General features: G+C 46.2%; 3 protein-coding genes and 4 long non-coding RNA genes across 8 annotated transcripts in view; 4 read left to right on the plus strand and 3 right to left on the minus strand.

Annotated features, from left to right (window-relative positions):
* The window catches only part of LOC130533240 (uncharacterized), a 29,497-nt gene extending 23,188 nt beyond the window's left edge, over positions 1 to 6,309 (plus strand). Inside the window, 2 exon segments of the mRNA XM_057046515.1 lie at positions 3,945 to 4,479; positions 4,482 to 6,309. Of these exon segments, the coding sequence (XP_056902495.1) occupies positions 3,954 to 4,479; positions 4,482 to 5,998 (2,043 nt within the window). The 5' untranslated portion in view covers positions 3,945 to 3,953 and the 3' untranslated portion in view covers positions 5,999 to 6,309.
* LOC130533244 (uncharacterized) overlaps positions 1 to 8,691 on the minus strand; it is a 9,056-nt gene extending 365 nt beyond the window's left edge. Inside the window, exons 1-3 of the long non-coding RNA XR_008952511.1 lie at positions 8,557 to 8,691; positions 2,706 to 3,494; positions 458 to 2,123 (exon numbers count right to left, since the gene is read on the minus strand). This is a non-coding gene — a long non-coding RNA (uncharacterized LOC130533244). The remainder of the gene's footprint in view (positions 1 to 457; positions 2,124 to 2,705; positions 3,495 to 8,556) is intronic.
* The window catches only part of LOC130533241 (uncharacterized), an 8,982-nt gene extending 285 nt beyond the window's left edge, over positions 1 to 8,697 (plus strand). The window contains exons 1-5 of one of the 2 annotated variants that reach the window (XM_057046517.1): positions 2,435 to 2,472; positions 2,832 to 2,861; positions 6,569 to 6,618; positions 7,319 to 7,821; positions 7,977 to 8,697. In XM_057046517.1, the coding sequence (XP_056902497.1) occupies positions 6,596 to 6,618; positions 7,319 to 7,821; positions 7,977 to 8,485 (1,035 nt within the window). In that variant the 5' untranslated portion in view covers positions 2,435 to 2,472; positions 2,832 to 2,861; positions 6,569 to 6,595 and the 3' untranslated portion in view covers positions 8,486 to 8,697. Of the gene's footprint in view, positions 1 to 2,434; positions 2,473 to 2,831; positions 2,862 to 6,568; positions 6,619 to 7,318; positions 7,822 to 7,976 lie in introns of those variants that run through there. The other variant, XM_057046516.1, reaches the window with a different exon arrangement.
* Positions 8,698 to 10,211: 1,514 nt separating this feature from the next.
* Positions 10,212 to 10,532, plus strand: LOC130533248 (uncharacterized). The gene is made up of 2 exons (XR_008952516.1): positions 10,212 to 10,345; positions 10,410 to 10,532. It is a non-coding gene; the product is annotated as an uncharacterized LOC130533248 (long non-coding RNA).
* A 457-nt stretch (positions 10,533 to 10,989) lies between these two features.
* On the plus strand, positions 10,990 to 13,130 carry LOC130533247 (uncharacterized). Its single transcript, XR_008952515.1, has 3 exons — positions 10,990 to 11,129; positions 11,210 to 11,469; positions 11,990 to 13,130. It is a non-coding gene; the product is annotated as an uncharacterized LOC130533247 (long non-coding RNA).
* On the minus strand, positions 12,782 to 13,634 carry LOC130533249 (uncharacterized). The gene is made up of 2 exons (XR_008952517.1): positions 13,344 to 13,634; positions 12,782 to 13,058 (listed from the first exon to the last, which is right to left on the minus strand). It is a non-coding gene; the product is annotated as an uncharacterized LOC130533249 (long non-coding RNA).
* A 984-nt stretch (positions 13,635 to 14,618) lies between these two features.
* On the minus strand, positions 14,619 to 21,108 carry syt11a (synaptotagmin XIa). The gene is made up of 4 exons (XM_057045257.1): positions 20,843 to 21,108; positions 18,182 to 19,089; positions 17,568 to 17,688; positions 14,619 to 16,473 (listed from the first exon to the last, which is right to left on the minus strand). Exons 1-4 carry the CDS (start codon positions 20,874 to 20,876, stop codon positions 16,163 to 16,165), a joined length of 1,374 nt encoding a protein of 457 aa, XP_056901237.1. The 5' UTR covers positions 20,877 to 21,108; the 3' UTR covers positions 14,619 to 16,162.
* Between the last annotated feature and the right edge of the window lie 663 nt (positions 21,109 to 21,771).

The following is a 21,771-nucleotide window of genomic DNA, read 5'->3' on the forward strand; positions in this document are numbered from 1 at the left end:
AAAGACTGGAGGAAATCCTGGAGGCAGCAGGAACATGCTTGTTTTTATTTACGGCTGCTTCCTTAGTCCTCAGTCAGCTCGTGTCTTGATTGGCTACATTTGTTCCACCTGTCAATTCAGTCCTGACTCGGGGGTCGTCAGCTTTTACCACACATGGAGATTGTAGGTCAAAAATATTGAAGGGTTTAATATTTACAATTGTCAGCCCAGCTGTTTTTGGACTCAATTATGAGGAAAAATTCCCTATTAACACACCTCAGAATCAACTTATGGGACAAACTTAGAGGATACGAGATAATGGGGAGTTTGTCATCCAAAAACAGTGATTACCTTTATGTCTGTACCCTTCCCTGGAGCCACCAAAAACATAATCTTTTTGATTCTTCAGCATCCAAACACGCCTTGTCCAAGCATCCCTCCCGCTACTGGCCCACTTTCCAGTTTTTTGAACTTGAACCCTTTGAGATCATCTCAGTCCCCGACTGATTGAGCTAACCCCACTTTCACAATGATTCTGTCATCTGAGTCGTGAGTCCAAACAAATTATCTTAATTCTTCCACTTTTCCTCTTTATTAGTCAAACCTGCCTAAAGCAAGTTAAAAACTGCTTCTGCCTCTCTGTGACTCCCTTCACATGAATAAGACTCACTGCACTTGTAGCTAATAACACTGGGTGCATCAGCTTTAGCGAGGTGTGATCACACCGTCAGAACTCTGACGATGTTGGTTGGGCTGGGGTGTCCGATGGTGACCTATACCCAGATACACATTTACCACTTGTGGATCCACCAATCAACATATGGCAGAGAAACACAAAGCAAACACAGTAAAGAGATTTTTATACCAACAGTTTAATCGTTCCAGGTTTGTATAAAAGTATAAAAAGACCCCAGACATCAAGGCTCAGGAGCAGCTTCCTCCCTCTTCATCACTCTATTTATCAATCTATCATCCATCCGTCACAGGTAGAAACTGGACCCAGATGCAGCACATAAACAACGGAGGAGCACTTAGCAGGAAATGTTATTTTATTCAAAAGCAGTTTCAGTTTGTAATGAGAGCTCGCACCAAAGTCATTCCGGAAGTAAGTCCACTGTTTGATAATAATACCAAGACGACCAAGAATGACCAAGAATGTGGAAAACTCAGGCCGACAGTAGCAGACAGGGAGCAGGCAGAGACTTAAGGCGATAAAAATAAGGCAATTTTCCAGAACGGGGAAAGAACAGGCAGGCCAGGAACAGGAATGTTCAATACAGAGAAATCAGTCCAAGAATCAATGCTGGAAGGTCTGGAATGAGCACAAAACATTCTAACAAAGAGTGAGTGAAAGAAGTTTAAAAACCTGGAGGAAGAACAGGCATGTATGTATGTATGTCTGTCTGTCCGTCTGTCTGTCCGTCCTCCGTCCGTCACTATCTCAACCCTCGACAGGTCAGTTAGTCCCCCTCCCAGCAGTTCCACTAAAAGCCAGTATCCTGCAAGTGTCCCACCAGTGTCCTACCACTATCCCACCAGTGGACCACCAGTGTCCTGCCAGTGGACCACCAGTGTCCCACCAGTGGACCACCAGTGTCCCACCACTGGACCAACATTAGCCCACCAGTGTCCGACCACTATCCTGCCAGTGGACCACCAGTGTCCTGCCAGTGGACCACCAGTGTCCCACCAGTGGACCACCAGTGTCCCACCACTGGATCAACATTATCCCACCAGTGTCCGACCACTATCCTGCCAGTGGACCACCAGTGTCCCACCAGTGGACACCAGTGTCCTGCCAGCGGACCACCCTACTCTTTCCAATGCTCACAGCAACTTCTGTCTTTTCTCAACACTTTAAATCTATAAGAATTTTAATGCAGACAAAGGTGTAAACTGTTCAAATGTTAAAATGCGGAACAGACTTTCACCTCAGAGTTGATAGATTTGATCTTCACACCATCTGGTCCCTTCACAAGCCCTCCCCATTAACATATAGGATATTTAAGGGTCTGTCAAGAGCACTGAGTCCACTTGTGCTTCAGCTGCCACACAGTTCTGCTTCTCCACACAGAAAAGGTAAGAGATCAGATTTAGAACAGACTACAGATCAATTTATGATCAAAAATGTAGGTCTAATTCTTCTTGTCTGTCACACTCTGCTCCAGCCCATGGACTCAGTACTTTTCCACTCCCCTGCTCACACCACAGCCTCTGATCACACACCCGCTCTCAGTCACTGATCACACACCTGCTCTCAGTCACTGATCACACACCTGCTCTCAGTCACTGATCACACACCTGCTCTCAGTCACTGATCACACACCTGCCCTCACTCATCAATCAGTTCACCTACCAGTATATATTCTCCAGCCTCACACTCACTCAGTGCCAGATTGTGCTCTGCTATGCACAACTTTCCAGCATTTACCTGCCTGTCTTCCTGGAATTGACCCTGCCTGTTTACGACCTGCCTGTTCTACCTGACCCCTGGTAAATCAACTCTATCTTCTGTTTTGACCACGAGCTCAGCCAGTCTCCCTCTGGATTGTTTGCCTGATTCTGCCTGCCTCCCAGTTACTGAACTTTTGCCTGCCTCGACCAAGTCCACTGCCCCGCTCTCGAACTGTCTGTTGTTTGCCAGATTGCAGTTAATAAACCAGTTGACTGATCATTAGTTCTTTGCCTGTTGTGTACTGCACTTGGGTCCATACCATACCTGTCACATTGTCACTATTCTTCTCTGGGACACAACTCGTTTCCTTTCATTTTCCCACCGATGTTGTGCTCAAACCAAATGAATGCAAAGCTTTTTTCTCACCCACCTGCTCTTTCTGTGCTGCATTCCACAGATTAAACTCAGCCACAAGATCGCTGCTCAGGTAATCTAATTTTATTACACACAACCCAACAAACTGATTGATAATCCCAACTGGGTCCAAACACACCTACAAACTCCGAAAAAACACGACTGACATAAAGGTGTGTCAGGTTAATGCTTAGCAGCTCATGCTAAAAGCACCACTCAATGTGGGATGTAAAGTAGAAACAAAAAGAAATTAATCTTTGAACATGTATCGTTTGGGTTGTTGTGGTGGTGACATGTCCTACGATATAAAAACATTAAAAAGATGAAAAAAATCTTTCCTTATATGATATTGCATAATCACACTAAGCTATAAATAATCTTGAAATGTTTCATTTTAATGAGTGAAAGAGAGAGTCAAACATTTAAGTAAATTTGTGTATTTTAGAATGTCCTTCAATGGCCAATGAGTCACAAATGTTGATGACAAAACCTTCCATTTAGACTCCCTAAGGTGTTCCGTCTTATAGACAGCACTTTGACATAAGAACACTGGGTGTTTCAGAACATCATGTGATCACATCAAAATATTTCAGGTTCCATACAAACACACAGCTACCAGCACGTCTGGCCAAGAAAGAAGGTGAGACACTACAATGAAGTCTGGTGAATGAAGATGATGGTTTTACTTGCCGACGGTTGTTTATCACTTTAGGTCGACTTCTATCAGTTTGGTGTATTTTCTGCTTTGGTGAAGATAAAAATAAAAACTTGGTGATTTTACTCTGTCTCCACTTCATAAGGGTAAAATTTGGCACAGAGAATTTTAAGGTGACCAAAGGGATTCTGTTACCAAAATCTCATACAGTGACATTCAAAGAAGGGGAGTGCACACCTTGATCAACACAAAGTGGATTGCTAAGCAACTGTCTTCTTGGCCTAAGGCAGCGCTTCTCAAATAGTGGGGCGCGCCCCCCAGGGGGCGCAAAATGTTTTCTTCTTCCTAGGGGGGGCGTAACAGAAAATAATTGAGAAGCACTGGCCTAAGGGGACTGTTCTCTTCTTACATAAATGTTGTCGCAGGTTTAGCGGTTAACTTTGAATATTTCATCAGAGTAGAAAAGTACTTGAAATCCTCTGTCCTGTCCTTTCTCTCCAGTATCGAAACATGGCCAACCAGATCGTAAAGACCACTCAAAGTCTCACCACTGCAGCAGAGATGCGGGAGACCACCAAAATGCTGATGCAGCCCAATGCAAACTGGGAGGAATACCTGAGCCCTGCTCCTCTCTCTATTGCTATAATGGGGGAGTTGGTGTTCATCTCTTCCTGTGAGGATTTCTCTATCAATGAGAACCGCCCAGAAGGAGGTTTCAAGTACATCAAGTACCCAAACTCCTTCAGAGCCTGTCTGATGCAAGTGTGTAACTCAGGCTGGCAGGCTTTTAATGAGGCCCACAAGAACATGGATCAAATCCGTATTCACACGGGAACAGTTCCTGATTACATGAAGGCGGCAGTCAATGTTCTCTTTAACGGCAGTGATGATGTGATCAAAACTCTTCTGCCAAACCAGCTGGACAACATCCGTGACATAGCAGAGGAGTGCGTGATATTGGCAGAAGGTGTTGAAAAGAAGTACCTTGATGTCATCTGCTTAATCCAGGAGCTGCTGGAGGCCTGTGTCAATGCTAAACATTTTATGGAGAAGAGCTCGAAAAGGTGAAGATGAAGCTAGAGGAAACTAAAATGAAAGAGAAGACAGCCAAGCAGCTGAATGAACGGTCCAAGAAAGCAATGGAGGACTTGGAAAAGGAGATGGAAGGAGCACAAGAGGCATTCAACAGCGCCATGAACTCCATTCCCACCGGGTGGGAGATGATCGCCATGGATTTTGTGGAAGGAATCTCCTCAGCAGTAACAGGAATACTGAATGGATTTGTTTCCAGAACAAGTGACTCATCTGGGGGAGCAGGTGGATCACCCACAACCCTAAATGCCAGTGATACAAAGGTTGATGAGATTGCACAAATAAGAGTCTGCAGCAAATCTGAGGAGATTCTGAAACTGGCAGGGCTTCTAAAAGGGTTCGTCAAAAATGGAGAAATAGACTGGAAGGACCTGTACGATCAGAAAAATAAAAGGTGTTCCAAGGCTAACTGGATTGAAGAGCAATTTGAAAGGATCACTGGGGAACTGAAAACGTTACCAGAGGAGAAACTATGTGACAGAGCACTGTCCATCTGTGAGCGTGGCATCAACATTTGTGAAGAGATGAACATGTATTCTCCAGAACACAAGTGGAATGACAAGCAGACCAAAAAGATGGTTAAAAGCATCAAAAAGTTGCATGAAGATTCACTTGCTTTTGACTCCAAGAGCAAGAAAATTTCAGGTACTCCTGCTCTGACCCCCAAACCACCAATGATGTTCAAAACGGAGAACAACTCAGAACACAAATCAGCCGGTCAGACAGCTTCTGAAAATGCTCGTTACAAGATTGAGCTGAGCAGAGAACAACTCAAGCAAACGCGTGACTCCTATCAAAAGAGTGTGGAGAACATGGAGAAGAATGAAAGGGAACTGACTGAGATTCTGTGTGAGATGCAAAAATGCAACATCAAAGAGATTGACTTTGACACCACCATCAAAATGCTGGTCAAGGGTCTGGACGCCATGGGCAGGGTCAAAGAGCAATGGGAGAAGATGGTTCGCTTCTTCCAGATGGTCTCCAACATTGTCAAAACCAGCCTCAGCAAGACCCTGAAAAACTTTGTTACTACATGTGATGACTCAAAGAAACTTTCTTACAACGACAAGCTCTTCACAAAAGACCTCCTGTACAACCAAGCCTTCCAAGCCTCCAACGTTGCCAGCCTGGTCCACATGATCTCAGGGACGTACACTCAGGTGTCCAGCAAGTACCTGATGGACAGAGTGAGCAGCCTGGGCAGGCTCATGGCCATGGATAAGGACAGACCTGAGTTCCATCAAGAGCGCGCCATGCTGCAGCAGTCCTGCCAGGACGCTCAGAGAGGTATTCTGCAGCTGGTGATCAAGAACAAAAAAGACTTTGAGAGGAAGACCGATGCAAGAATGGAGAAAATCGAGTGTGAACTGAAGGCCATTCTTCCTGCTGCCCCACCCCAGGAGACTGAGAGGATTAAAGAAATTGTCCAGGCTGGCTTTGAAGGACAGGAGGACTACTACTAATTCAACACGATTTAGAATAATTGAACTGTCGTCACATCAGCGCTTTGAGCAAAAGATACTACACAACTGCTTTTTGATGCTAATTACTTACAAACATGTGCAACAAGACTTGGTAAAAGTTTGAACTAGTTTTGGGACTCGTGTTTTAATCTGCCCTCCACAAAAGTGAGACCTTGGGAGAAAATGATCAAGGCACAGCCAAAAAAACCCAAACCTGGTTGAAGAGACGACGCCAGTCTGACAGTAGAATGTGTGCCATGACATTTGATCTGTGATGACAGCAGTAAATAAAAGTCCTGTTTTTAAGCTGAGCTGTTGTCCTGTTGCCTCCTTTTGAACATGAGACGGAAGGGTAAATCAGTCATCTTACGAAGTGGCGCCAGCGAATGATTTGTTTTATTGATTAATGGGTTGTTGTTCATCCATCAAACGCCAAAACAATTGTTTTGACTGTGTTTATCATGGGAAATTTGGATAATTCCAAAAGTACAGTCCTGGTATCTGGTTGTAGAGAGGGGCGTTCAAAGGTTTCTGTCATAATGAGCTTTTTCTTTTTTCTTTAATATTTAGGTCTCCATCTTTCAGTCTAGTGTGATCATGGCTTGGAACATTTCCTGTAGGTATGTATCACAACCACAAGACTTCACAGTTTACATACAGTTTGATCAACAGTCAGAGTTAGGGCTGTCCAAATGATCACGTTAACTTGCTTATGTCAAAATGAATACATTCACTTTGACAGTCGGCCTCACAGGAAGTCTGTGGGTCCGTGATAACGTGATAATTAAGGCGTTAACACTGACATCACTAATCATAATAGATACTGTTTTGGCTGGATTATGTGTGTCGTCCGTAAACAGGTCAGAACATTTGCATATGAGCCAAAATTGTCCAACATTTCAGTTATTAACGCACAAAAACCTACATGGATGATACACATTTAAGGTACCTTTACACTAACCCACTGTAAAGCCAAGAGTTGAGGTGTGAAGAGCGAAGGAGAGCATCAGCTAACAGCTCACCATCAGCTCAGCTTCTGTTTTACCCAAACCTACAGCTACGTCCCAGGTGGGCCTTTTGGTGCCACAGTAATTATTGCCCCTGCTACCACAGGTGTCCAGAACTATAAATACTTATTATAAACCATAAAAGAAAAAATAACAGCAATGATCAGTAAATGCAGAAGTACATAAACAAGGTTTAGAAATGGTTCACAAATGTAAACATATTTTTATCAAAACACCGTAATGACCTGTCAAGTGTTTGGTAAGTCGACCCTGGTGGTCCGGGTTCTTAAGGCTTTCCTTTTTGGACTCACAGTTCTGTAGGTTCCCAGGACAGGGAGCTGAGGAAAGTGGCCCAGGCTGTGATCGTCCCACTGAAGAGTGGACTCCAGTCCTTCAATAAAGTTTCAGAGATCCTCCTCAGTGTCCATGCAGACATGGTCCTTCCTGACACTCAAACCTTTCATGATATCAGAAGACAGATTCTAAATATGGAACAACAACTAGAAAGCTCTGAGAGGATAGCTGCAGAGGAGCTCCAGGACGTGGACAGGCAGACTGAGGTTCTCACTGCAGACCAGGGTCGTTTAGCAAGGCTGAAACAGGAGAAACAGTTAGAGTTAGACAAGCTACAAAAACAGCTGGGCTCTTACAAGTCTTCTTTGGAGACCTACAAAGATGCTCTGAACACCCAGAGGAGAAACCTGGAATCAGCAAAAGAAACTTTAGAGAACATGAGAAAGAAGAGGGATGAAGCAGAGACGATGAGGAATGTAGGACTTGGTCTGCTGGCCATCCCATTCATTGGATGGGTTGTTGGTGAGTAAATAAAAGTTGAAGCTTCAGATGATTTGAAACATGTTCAGTGATTTTGTGTTTGACTAAAGTTACTAGAAGACAAGTGTGAGACACACTGAAGATGTTTTTGGACAATCACGATCTGGTCACGTGAATCTATTTTACATTTATTTCAGGCTCTGGTCTGGCTATTGTTGGTGCAATAGATATGGATCAGGCCTCTGGTGCTGTCGACACTGCTAGAAGTGAGGTGGACAGCTGTGAATCTCAGGTCACAAAATACCGCAACAAAGTGTCGGAGTTCCAGAGCTTGATCTCCAAAGCTGAAGGTGAAATCCAAGATGTTGACCACAAAATTCATCAGACTGACGCCAACCTGCGAGATTTGTCTGGGAGGCGGGAGGTTGTTGCTGATGTTCAGAGTAAAATGAGGAGAGTTGTCAATCAGCTGGGGGTGCTGAGTGGGATAGGGAATGTGGCAGAGCTGCAGACCCGGCATCTGGTCCTGTTGGAGCCTGTGATGAAGGTGATGGAGGAGATGACAACAGCACTGGGTCGGATCACTGGAGAGGAGCTGCTGAACACAGAAGGGATAAAGAGCCTGTTGGGGCGCATGAAGAGGAACCAGGAACAACTAAAGTGCCTGGTTGATGCTAAACAGGGAGCAGATGATGAGTATTATTAACTGATGTTCTGCTGTTTGGTGAATTCTAACATAGAAACACCTGTGGCTCATTGATAACAAGCTGTCAGGACATTTGTCCTCTTCTGAATGAGTCCAGCTCAGGAGAAACAGTTTTTTTCTTTTGTGTAATAGTCTGTTTATAAAACCTGAATCTTCTAAATGTCTGGAAATTTCATTGATTTCATGATAAAGGCTGAATATGTTCTTCCAAATGAGACTTCTCTGTTTGCTTTATGATCAGATGTTCCTCAGGATACAACAATGAACTCCTGCTTCTGAATTTTGTTTGGAGGGTTTTCATTTCAGGTTTTGGTCTGCAAAACTAGAACAAGTCATCATGAGGTAGACGGAAATCTACAGCTCAGCCGTAGAGGCCGAGGCAACGCTTTAATTCCAGATGGGATAGCTTTGACTGTTATGAACGAAAGACACAAACTGAACCCCAGAATTCATAGACAAAAACAACAGCAAAAGATGATCTACAAGAAGCTTTACTGAAGATTTAGCAGTTGGTAATCTGCAGATAACTCCTTGGTGGGAAAACACAGTTGGGTCAGGCTTGGCGGCACGAACAGTCATTTGAGAAGTCGATCTGTAGAACAAACAGACAATGAGTTCCGAGTTTGAAACAGGAATCCAAAAGAACATTTAGGAGCCAGGCTGTATTGAGGGGGATTGAACAACGGATCGGCGAAGATATAAGTGTGAAACAGTCTTTAAAAGAAGGAGGCAGGTGAAGATGATTGTCATGTGATGAGTAGCAGGTGTGTAATTTTTAAGATGGGAGTGAATTGGGAAGCAGCCTCACCCAGATTGGAAATGCGATTCAGAAGGGAGGGGGAGAGGGAACACACAAGAGAAAACTCTTAACGCTAACCCCCCTCAATGGGAGCCTCAAGGTTACCCACAGGGTTTGTCAGAGTTTTCACAGTGGAACTGGGCATTTAGGTCTGGGTCTAAAAGAAAAGAGCGAGGCACCCAGGAGCATACTTTAGGGCCATACCCCTCCCAGTAGGTACTGAAGACCCTGACCTTTGTGTCGGACCTCCTACAAGCACCGCACCCTATAAGCGGGCCGATCATCAATGAGCCGGCAGGGAGGCGGGGGTTTGGAAGGAGGGGACAGAGAGCTCGGGGACACAGATTTGAGTTGAGAGACGTGGAAGTTTGGGTGAATCTTCATGGACTCCGGCAGAGGGATTTACAACTCTGGATGGCAGAGGGATTTATAATACTTTCAATGGGGACTGGACCAATGAAGCGGGGAGTGACCTTACAGGATTTGGTGGCCAACGGGATATTCCCGGTGGACAGCCAAACAAACTAACCAGGTTGATAGGAGGGGGGCTGGTTGGCAGTGGGAGTTGAAGTTGGCCGAGCGCTGGCTGGTGTTCTGGGTGCTCTCCAGTCTCCCGGGCCCTCTGAAAGAACTCCTGCACTGATAAACCCGCCGTCTCTTGCTCCTGGAAGGAGAGGATGGGAGGTTGGTAGTCCAGAGAGGCTTCAAAAGGGGACAGTCTTGTTGCAGAACATGTGAGGGTGTTGTGGGCATATTCCACCCAATGAAGATGATTACTCCAGGAAGACAGGTTGCAAAGGTTTGACTCTGTTAGGAGTCCCAAGTGTTTTCACTCTCCCCCTCCCCATGTGTGTCTTTTCTGTGTTTCCCTTGTCTGTCTATTCTCAGGCTGGGCGGTGCAGCTTACAGACTCTCCCCCATCGGGCAATCAAAACACACCTGAGACTGATCTCCAGTCAATCCATCCACACCTGCCATTCACTTTAAAAGCCTGGTCAACTCTCCAATCAATGCCAGTTCGTTGTTAACCCCCCGTGGTACAGCCTGGCTGCTAAAACTCTGTATGCAAGTTTGTTTCCCCGTTCCTGTTTCCAATTCTGAGCTAATCGTTCATCTCTCCCGCAGATCGCCTTTTCGATACCTGTTCGCGCTGCCCAGCCTGCTCGAGCTTGAATGTGTTTGTCTGCTTCCAGCACCACTTGGTTTTGTTCTTAACCAGAACCTCAGTAAAACTGATTCACAACCTCACCTGGTCGTGTGTGTCTGCATTTGAGGTCTTGATTCATGTCTGCAGTGCAGTATGAACAGTATGAATTGGCCAGCAAATGGACCCCGCGGATACACAGCATGCTGTGTCCCACCAGGGAACCTTACTGGGACAGCATGGACAGCTGTTACAAGCCCTGGTAGAGAACAGCACCTAGTTGGCCAAGGCAGTGGCTGACCTGACACAACAGGTTGCAGGAATCCCAGGACCTGTATTCCCTCATCTCCCTGGCCATTTCATTGGACAACCGCCTGAGGGCGAGACCCCGGGGGCGAGCCTCCCGCACTCTGAGTTATCGGGCCCCACCATCCACGGCCCCAGTTCTGTTCCTTGCTCACTTGGGGCCTCCCAGTCCAGTTCAGGTGGCTCACACTGTGCCCTCAGATGCGCCGACCGCTGCGGAGCAGCCTATGCAGTTTGGGTGTGCCAGGCTAACGCCAGCGGAGCACCATTGCGGAATCGGAGCGGGTGAGTGCCTGTACTGCGGCCATTTGGGTCACTTCATTGCAGACTGCCCAGTTCGACCAAAAGGGCGGGCCCATCAGTAGCTGTTGGGGTACTGGCAGGCCAGAAGTCAGGTAAGGACAAACCCCTGTCTTTGGATCAACTCCTGTTGTCGGTCTCCTTGTGTGTCGGAGGTCAAGTTCTTCCTCTCCAGGCCCTGATTGATTCTGGAGCCCAGGACAGTCTTTTGGACCAGGAATTGGTGCTGCAAGTGGGCTGCGTGCTGGAACCCCTGCCCTCTCCTTACACCGTTAAAGCCTTGGATGGCAGGGTCATCGCCCAGGTCACTCACTCGGGGAACCATTTGGAGACAATCTCCTTCTTGGTGATCCCAGCTTCAAGGACTCTGATGGTTCTGGGTTATCCGAGGTTGCGCCACCATAACCCCACATCAACTGGGTGCAAGGCAAAGTGGTGAGTTAGAGTTCTCATTGACTCTCTCTGCCTTAAATCGGCACTGGCTCCCAGAATGAGTTCGGCCACTCCATGCTCCCCACCAGCACCCCCGACCTTTCTGGGGTGCCCGAGCTGTACCACGAACTCTGAGGTGTTCAGAGAGGAGAAGGCAAACTCCTTGCCCCCCCACCGGTTAATGACTGTGCTATTGACCGGGGCATCCCTTCCTCCCAGTCAGCTGTACAACTTGTAACGCCCTGAGAGAGAAGCCATAGAACGCTACATAGCAGAGTCCCTAGCGGCGGGGATTATCCAACCGTCCTCTTCACCTCTTGGGGTGGGGTTCTTCTTCGTGGAGAAGGACAAGTCTCTCCGGCCGTGCATCAATTATTGAGGCTTGAATGACATCACCATTAAAAACAAGTACAGTACCCGTTGCTGTTGATCTTCTCGGTGTTTGAGCATCTCCAGGATGAACAGGTGTTTGTTTCTACGTTCCTGCTTCCAGTCGGAAACTAATTATTCATCTCTCGCACAGGTCGCTTTTGGATGCCTGTTCACGCTGCCCAGCCTGCTCCAGCTTGAACGTGTTTGTCTGCTTCCAGCACCACTTGGTTTTGTTCTTAACCAGAACCTCAGTAAAACTGATTCGCAACCTCACCCGGTCGTGTGTGTCTGCATTTGGTGTCTTGATACGTGACTATTGTGCCTAACAGACTCCAGGTCTTGGTTGGCCGTTTTGGCCTGACCATTGGACTGGGGGTGGTAGACAGAAGACAGGCTCCCGGGGTCTTGCAAAAGCCCTCTGGACCTGTGCAGTAAATTGGCGGCCCCTTTTGGAAACAATGGGCCCGATTCACCAATATGTTCTTACGAATCTTCTTAGATTCTTTCTTAAGTTGTCCTTAAGAAGTTTTTTAAGAAAACCCTACGTCGGATTCATCAACGCGTTCGTAAGCCCCAGAATTGTTCGCAGCTGTGTTCTTAGATTGATGAATGCCATCTGTTCGTAAGTTGAAAGCGCGTGCCAGGTGAGTCTAATTAACATACGATTAGCATAAGTCACCGCCCACTAATGCCCATAAAAGGAACTGCAGCAGGACCCTGTTAGACAGAGCAGAAAGCAGCAAAATGCCCAAAGCGAAATGCCCAAAGCTTGCCTCTCCACGCCTGATTTCTGACGCCGTGTTGAACAATCAAGAAAGGATGGCTAACACGCTTGATAAAATTGCCTCAACCCTGATGACTATAGCCAACACGCTTAAAGAAATCAACGAGAATGTAAAAAAAAAGAAGAATGTAAAAAAAAATAAACGTGTAAAAGCTGTGCTCGGATTGTGACAATAATGCATTTTATTCACAAACGGGCAATTAATCGCGCTCGAACGTGAACCGCGTGCCTGCAGTCTGGCCCCATCATTGCGTCAGGACGCACATCCTCACGGGGGGTTGTGGCTCTGTGTCCAAACACATCCAGCGCCCCTTTAACATGCCGATGGTGCGTTCAATGGTGGAGCGACTGCGCGCATGCATCTGATTGAATAAAACTCCTGTGGAGTCTGAGGGTTGGTCAGTGGTGTCAACAACCAGGGCATATCCTCGATCCCCTAATAAAATAAATCAAGATAAAATCAAATAAAAAGACAGTTTTGGCATGGTTTCCAATTTGGTTGATTAATGTTAAGTCATTGGCACATTTACGTAATTTTAAAATTCTCCGTAAATCACCAAAAATAGGAAATAAACAAATAAATAAATAAATATGACAGAATTATCATTGTAATATTGAATTTTATTGAACTGCACAAGAGAAGAAAACCCAACCATGCCAACATGTCGGCACTGAAATGTGCGCAAGAGTACTCCTGAGTGTTCGTAGGATTTGTTCTTACCTACGCATAAATCCAGGATAAGAAGAAATTGGTGAATGCCACAATCTTCGTCAACTGTTCGTAAGTGGGACTTAAGAACAAATTTGTTCGTAAGAACGCTTCGTGAATCTGGCCCAATGTCTGAAGGAATGCCTTTGAAAACCTGTGCTGTGTCTGAAACCGCACATTTGTTCCCTATTCCCTACTCACTACATGGGGGACTTGGATTGAGTGAACTAAGTAGTGTACTGAATTTAAAATTATGTTTCGGACACTACGGCGCACAAAAATAACATCATGATGTCGCATAATTACGAGCCAGGTCGACGGTAAAAGTGGCCAGGTCCATTTAATAATTTTAACCCATCCGAAACACACCCCAATACATTCATAAATAAATGCAATATTTCACGCTAGAATTAACTTTATATAGTAAAATATTAATTTCAATAAAATAACAATTACTTATTACCTAAAATAATTAGTGTCCCTTGACATTTTCAAGCCAAGACGTGATGGCAAATTCTTGAGTCCTATTCCACTGTCGTGAAAACATTTAATAAAGCAATTTTTCATCAAAAAATGGATCCAGAGCTACTTTTAATCTTTGTAAATACTCTTTTACTGAGATTCCGTCGCCTGGTGAGGAACAAACGATTCCGACGAACAATTTTAAGTAAGGGGCGGGGGACAGTGAAGGTTAATTATTTTTATTTTTTTTTACACATTTATGTTGTAATATTTTAAGATGATCATATTGGACCCCTACTGAAAAAAATTCTTATTTCCAAAAATTTCATATATCAAACCGCACAGTAGAAATTACATTTAAAAATGTATCCCATTTTCCGAGTTAGGGTGCTCGCTTGTACACTACTTTTCGCAGTGCATTGTGGGATACATTTGAGTGCACTACACAGGGTACAACGATGTTCACTAAGAATTCGGACACTAGTATTTCAAAATGGCGTCCACACTATTGAGTGCACGACTCAGCATGAACTTTAGTACATGTGAACCGCAAGTAAACAATTCATTAATTCTTTATGACTTTAACTGCTGATACTTTAAAATGTGGGTCAAGTAGTTGTGAAGAAGCAGACCTGCAGGACTCACCTGACGACAGTGGTGAACCATCAGCTCAGGTGAACTGGGTGACCTCCACCTGTACTTTGTCCAGTTTGATATGTGTAACAACAACAAAATTTAAAAACAATAATAATAATTTAAAAGTCTGATGGTTTAGCACGACTAGTAGCTACATATTTATGACCAAGTTAATAACAAGACCACAAATTCATTTCCTTTATGATTTTATTTGCACGTCCAATTAGTGTTAACAAACCCACCACAGAGGTTTAGCATCCAGGTGTACAGCAGGGGGCGCCCAAACACAGTAAAGCTCCAAGGACAATCACAGAGAGGAAAAAGGCAAACATCATGTCTATACAGATGCTGAGCAGCTCACATCTTCAGTCCAAACAGACCTGGACCTTCCACCAATAATTAATCTGCCACATGATCGGATGGACCAGGAGTAACTCCATTAAATGTGCTTTTTACATCAAAGTGTTGAACAGATGATGAGTTGTTCACTATCAACTACCGGGAAACAGCGCCTCCATATGGCGATGCAGCCTTATGTTTTAAAAGGACGAAGGAGGCTGGTTTCAGCAGCCATGGTGGTTTTCAGTCAAAAGTATGTCTGGCACGATCCTTTTCTTGGTGTTTCGTGGTGGTGTCACATGACATCGTAGCCTGTCCGACAAGCTTCTCACCAACATCAAACACTAAATGTCTGCGGTGATTTCGGATCAGATCTTTATGGCAACACTCCTGCTAGACTTCAGTAATAACAGAAGTGATTATTTCAATGCTTTTTGCTTCATATGGGTCACAAACATCTGTGTACGTCATACATCTGCATCTCAGTTTTTCTGCTTCTGACTTCTTCTGACAGATTTGTGATTATCAGTAGCATTTAGTCCCGCTGGCATTGGTGTCATCAACACTGGCCCTCAAACCAACTGATCACATGCTAGCTTAACTTCATGCTAACTTTGGTGTCAAGATTAGGCATTCCCAGCTTGACAGCCTGTTTGAATTGTGGATGAAACTGATTCTGAGTGTTGATTAAAGCGTAATCCTCCAACACAGCAGGAACGTTAACAAGCAGACACATTTGTACCTAAAAAGAAAAGTTGTGACGGTTGAGGTGACTGGGATCACTGGAACTCCTCCTCTTTCCTGTCTTCACAGATCAGGTCAGTCTGACACTGGCTTGCCTCCGTTGAAATATTGTCTATTAAAATCGGTCAGGTTTTATACTCTAACATTATGCTACTGTTTTTTTGGTTAGCATTTTGCTAAGCCTAGCCTAACGGTCAACATCTCGTGTGACTAAATGACCTGAAGACACTGGAAGCAGGCCGACGATGACCTGACGGCACGTTTTGCTGCTTTCTGCCGCATCAGCAATGAGCAGTGGACCATCATGAGACACGGAGGGGCGTTGCTGACCACAGCTCTCAACACCCCCAGACCGGAAGGGAGGGAGGGCGGGCGGGGTGGGGGAAGGTGGCAGCAGGTTAGAGAGTAAAGAGGTGTGGGCATGTTGAGAAAAGGAGGTTATTAGAGACGTCTTCCTGTCCGGCAGTCACACAAACATGCAATGACAACAGTGGGGGGGGGCATGAGGACAGCTTTTAGACAGCTTTTTTTCATTGCTGCAGGATTTTGCACAATGGAAAACAGTCGATATGATGAAGACAGTTTAACTACAACTGTGTGTGTGTGCGCGTGTGTGAGCACACACTGAGTCTGTATTTGCTGCTCCTCCCTCAGAACTCGCTCAGGTTGTGCCACTTTGAGATCTGCCGACGGGGGCTCTCGCACACTTCCCTCCAGTGTGAGGCGCCAGTGGGGGCGGGGCTGTGAAGGCCCAGCAGAAGACGACCCAGCACCTCATTCTTGGTGGTGCGGTCAAAGTCGACCACCAGGAACTCCACAGAGATCTCAGGTAAGAGCTCCGGAGGGATGTCATAGATGAAGGACTCGTTGAAGACCGGGTTTAGCGTGCACTTTTTCACGTGTGTCTTCTTCTTGGCAATGCGCTTGCGTCCGTAGAAGATGTTCACCTTTACGTAGGGGTCTAAACCAGGAGGAAACAGGATCACCAGTCAGTGTGACTCTAATGAACCCCCCCGATCCCCTGCTGCTCAAAGATATGGATGGATGGGAACCCTTTACCATCCTACGAGCTCCAGCACAAAAAGGGAAATCATTCGGGACCCGCAGGTCGCACCGTCATGAACCAAAACCGAAACGTGTGCAGATTTTACTGTAGGGGATGGAGCCTGTAACGGCAATGGTGCCCTAGCAATCCCCAAAAAACCTCCACTTCCTCAATTCTCACACCAGACAGGAAGTGGCTTTTTTTAATAATTAGAATATTATTTTTATTCTGTCCAAAGTTTGGTGCCTATCTCCTTCTAGGCCAACAGGGGGCGTTTCTTTGGCACCTGGGAATATCCCCTCCACCGTTGTTAGAGCGGAGACCATGTGACCTAGAGCGGAGCAGCAGAACAATTCAGAGCGAGAATCTCCCAAACAAATCACCATAACTCTGTCCCGGAAGCGCCTACAAGCGTAAAAAACACATCATTTTATAGCTTCGAGTCTCGACTAACTCAAATGTCAGCTTGAGGATGTTAAATTAACCAGCGCCCCGTAAAACGAGCCGGTGCGCCGACGGGTCTGCTCAAATCTCCTATTAACTCAAATGCAATGCAAACCAGAGCTCGGCGCTGACAAAAGCTTCGTGTTTAACTCCTCGTTTCTCCGTCACCGGGTGAGCTACAAATGTGAAACGTCACACAGTTATATTTGAAAGTCTTGCGGTTCTAACGATCCCAACTTCGATAGAAGTGGACGGCGTTAAGCGGTCCAAACTGGCATTTGAAAACAGGTGGTTCTGTTCACGAATCCGCGTGTGGGAGAGAGGAGGGGCTGCTCACAGGCACTGGAGGGGGCAAAAGGCAGACATGGGGGGGCAACAGGCAGACATGGGGGGGCAACAGGCAGACATGGGGGGGCAACAGGCAGACGGGGGGTGCAGAGACACACCCTCACAGTTTCTGCAGAATTGTCTAGTTACATATTCATCTCAAACACATCCCATCACTGTTGCCAGGAGGGGGCGCTGGTTTGTACCAACTCGTCATGACTGACCCCACCCTCACTTACTTGCTGACAGGCCAGTCATGTCCATCTTTGGGAGGTGTCGAGCCTTCAGGACGACCACACTGAGCCGATGGGACACGGGCTGGTAGGACAGAGACACCAGTAGCTCCCCACGACTGTCGCACTGCAACGCACGTACACACACACACACACACACACACACACACACACACACACACACACACACACACACACAGTCTGTTACACTGCTGCATTCTCAAGTTCTGCTGGTTCTGCTGCCAGTTTGAACAAGTCGTTCAGACTTGTTGATGTGCTTCCACAATTTCCTGAGCCAGACTCATGTGATGATGTGTCACCATGGAGACAAGTCCCATTCAGGCTGACTACTTTATATTGTATATAGGAATAGTTTGGGTTTTAATATTGATTTTGATGTCTTGTCATCTATACATCATCCATCTGTACATCAGTTCAGGTTCTCTTCTGCTCTACTGGGTCTCTAAACAACCTTTAGAATCAGGATCCTACAGGAGAAGTGACAGGAACGCTGGACCATGACCAGCTCCCATTGGCTGCAGGTCTTTTTACACCATTGCGACCTGATTGATTGATTGATTTAGCAGCAGATGCTAACAGGAGTGGCAGCCTTCGCTCACCTGCATGTTCCTCTTGGTGATCTGCTGGCTGATGTGAACTCGGCCCGTGCTCGGGTCCACGCCTTTCAGCGGTACCACGGACTCACCAATGACGTCATCACGGGAGAAGCGGTCAAAGCTGAGAACCAGGAAGTGCAGGGTGAGGTCAGGCAGCGAGCTGTAGGCCACGCCGTAGAAAGTGAAGGTTTCGTCAAACAGTGGGTTGAGGGTCTTCCTCAGAACTCGGGTCTTCACGCGGTGCTTCTTTTCTGGGAGAATGGTCATCTTTACGTACGGGTCTGAGCTGCTGACCTGCTCGTCCATAGCGGGGAGGCCCCGTGCGCCAACAATAGTCACCACCAGGGCCTTTTTTGGGAAGTTGTAGTCAACAGTGAGGCTCAGCGTGCCGAGGCTGCGCTCGGGCTCCGGCTCTGAGGAGGCAGGTGTGAATGGAGACGGCGTCTTGCTGTTGGTCTGGCTGCTGCCGCCAGAGCTGCTGTCCAGGCAGCAATAGTCAGTGCGCACTGGCAGCGCTCGCTCCAGCCGCCCCTGAGGCCCCGAGTTAGCCGGAGGAATCAGGTGGCTCATCTGTAGCTGACCTGGAACATCCAGGATGTTGTTCTCAGCATCCACCAGAACCATGCCTCTTCCTGTAGTGGCACCACGGTCGGAGTGCTCGGCTCGTCTGGCGCCGCGGACGATCCTCTTGCTGCTACTGAGGGATTCTGGGTAAATGCTAATGCCTTTCAGCATGTGGATGAACTTGTAGGGAGGGTCTTCAGCATCACAGTAACGGTCACCATGCAACTTGTGACGCCCAGAGAGACGCATGTAACGGCGCTGACAGAAAGACCAGAGCAGAACTAAAACCGCCACAACCAGGACCAGGACACCAGCTCCCAGGAAGCCCGCCAGAACTGGAGACATGGCTGCAACAAACAACGGAGGTTAGTGAAGGAAACCCAGGTAGTTTACAACTCAAACATGAAGCCCATAACTAGACAACACATGTACTCCATAACCTCGGCGCTGGCATCTACACCAACAAAAAGAAAACATCCAAGAAAGTCACGCTAGCGTACGACGCTCCTGCCTGCCTCTGGAACTCACCACCACCACAGCGAGGACCTGATCTGGATAATGAGGAACGTGTCCATTATGTAAGAGATGGACAAAGCTGTAGGAACCTCCATCTTCTAGTTGTTAGAGACGCTGCTCTGCTGCTTGACTCCAGCTGTCACTCATCTGACATAATAGGTCAACATAAAGAGGTCATAATAATCTGCTGAAGACACACATATCGCCACCTAGTGTTGAGGAAGAGGACATGTTCTCGTCAGTGATTGTCTTGCTCCGTCCGGACAAGGAAGGACAAGGCTTTTTTATTTTTTATAGCATAGCTGGATTCACCTGCGCATGTAAACGTTTTGACTGGCAGAAGTGACCATAACTCATCCTCAACCCTTATATCAGCATAGTGTGTATTTTAAAAGCACTCCTACTTCAGCTATTTTCTTGAATCAATGAATCAATTCCACCGCTGCAGCGAGGATCGATCTCATCTATAACATCTGGAACATCTGTGGGTGGCAGCAGTAATGGGCAGCTATGGTTCAACAGCTCCCCGACGTCTCCTCCTTGTTCATCTATGATGTCATGCTTTTGACAACAGCTGAGCTGGTTGCCAGGCAACAATCAGACACAAACAGGCCTGCAGATGCTGACAGCGGGACGAGGACTTGTATTTGTCAATCATCAATCACAGAACATTTATGTGATCGTTGATACTGTATCAAGACCCTGACCCAACACTTATAATCTGGCTATAGGGCTGGCATGTTATGGTTTTAGTGCCTGCCCCCCCCCCCCCCACTTTGAGTTTTTATTGATGAGCATCCAAGTGTTGAGAAGCACTCTGATCATCTGTGATCTTGGGAAATCTCAGCTATGTTAAATGTTCTCCACTAGTTCTGATGAGATCTGCACCAAGATTTACTATGACTAGGTGAAGGAGAACCACAGTACTATAAACTGACCTACCCTCGCATTCAGCCCTTTGGATTATTAATTCATGCTTCACTAATAGATAAGGAGTTGGGTTTAAATACTGCTGTTTAGGAGAGTCACATTTATCGGGACATTAAAAGATGGACTTGAGTTTGTCCTCCAACCATTGACTCACTTCCATTTCGTGTCCAATCTGATAACCAGTGAATTGTTAGCTTTTACTTGTGTACAACATTTTCCCATCCCGCCTTGCGCTCTAAATTCTAAGTGTGAAGTCACAGAGACATGACGTCACCCGCTACCCACACGAGCGGGCACGCGCAGCTCCATGGAGGCCCATGACAGAGCAGAGGCACGAGAACGCCTTTGTCCATATTTTAGTTTGTCACGATAAAATGGATGTAATAAGTCTTTTTCGTTTCTCCGCCTTCCGATAAACAACGATAACAACCGAACGGTCCGAATACAAAAAAAACCCAGAATATTTTCAATAAAAATAACGGGGTTTTGCGACATGACGCTTCAAAAACCAGGGCGTATGTGACTGGACCGTAGTTGGTCGTAATGCTTCGCGGCCGCTTAAATTATCGCGGGTGACAGCATTTTCAAATGTCCAAACACATCTGTAGCACTGTTCTAAAATAATAATAAGATAAGTTGTAGCTTGAGTCTTACCGTAGGTGGGTCCCAGTTCGATCATGTCCGCCATTTTGTGGACTGAGGCAGGACACGGTTCTGACGGTCGAGAGTTGGGTAGAAGCTCTAAGAAGCGAAGACGAACCGACCGGCGACCACCTGTCTTTATTTTACACCCATATGATACCCGAAGAGACGTAAAATGTGCTGCTTCTCCGTGGTATGAAGTCTTTAGTCCCACCGAGGGGGCCGTGCGTGTCGCTTCTCGGCTCGGTGCGCAGTGATGCTCCGTTCGGATACAGGGATTCTGCGCGGAGGCGCTCGTGATGAGACTGGAACCAGAGATCGTCAATGAAACAGACGAGTCACTTCTACGAAAAATACACACGTCGCAAGCAGGTTTATACTATACTATATTTTGTGTTTTGAACAGGTTGAGAAATATAGTTTTCCATAACATTAAAACTCACTTGCAATATATTGCTGTACTTTTCTGTAGCCATTGCATATGTGGCATACCCCAAAGACTTAGTATTTTTTTTTAAAGTCAATAGGACTGCCTACATAGATAATTCTATTGACACACCACCTCAGGAATTCCACTTGTTAGGGATTGTTAAAGCATGACAACTCGTCACGAATGAGGGTGGGAGACTGGTCCAATGTACAAAAAAAATTATTTTATTGATATTTTCTCCAACAGCAGTTGCTAAAATACACTCACAAATACATGTTCAAACTTGTTGAAATTACCACTCCTGGATTCATACAGTGTGTTTAAGTCACAAATGGACTTTGGAATTCAAAATAGTCCAGGATTTGGCTGTTTATAAGCCATATTGGATGACCCCTGGAGCTTGGACTCTAAAAATGTTTTAGTCTGCTGTTATGCCATTGGTGCACCTAAAGGTGCAGTTGCAAGTGTTTTTCCTTGAAAGTTTGAGGCCGTTTTTGGAGGGGGGGGGGGG

The sequence above is a fragment of the Takifugu flavidus genome, chromosome 10, assembly GCF_003711565.1.
Source record: "Takifugu flavidus isolate HTHZ2018 chromosome 10, ASM371156v2, whole genome shotgun sequence".
In the NCBI taxonomy this organism is placed as follows: Eukaryota; Metazoa; Chordata; class Actinopteri; order Tetraodontiformes; family Tetraodontidae; genus Takifugu; species Takifugu flavidus.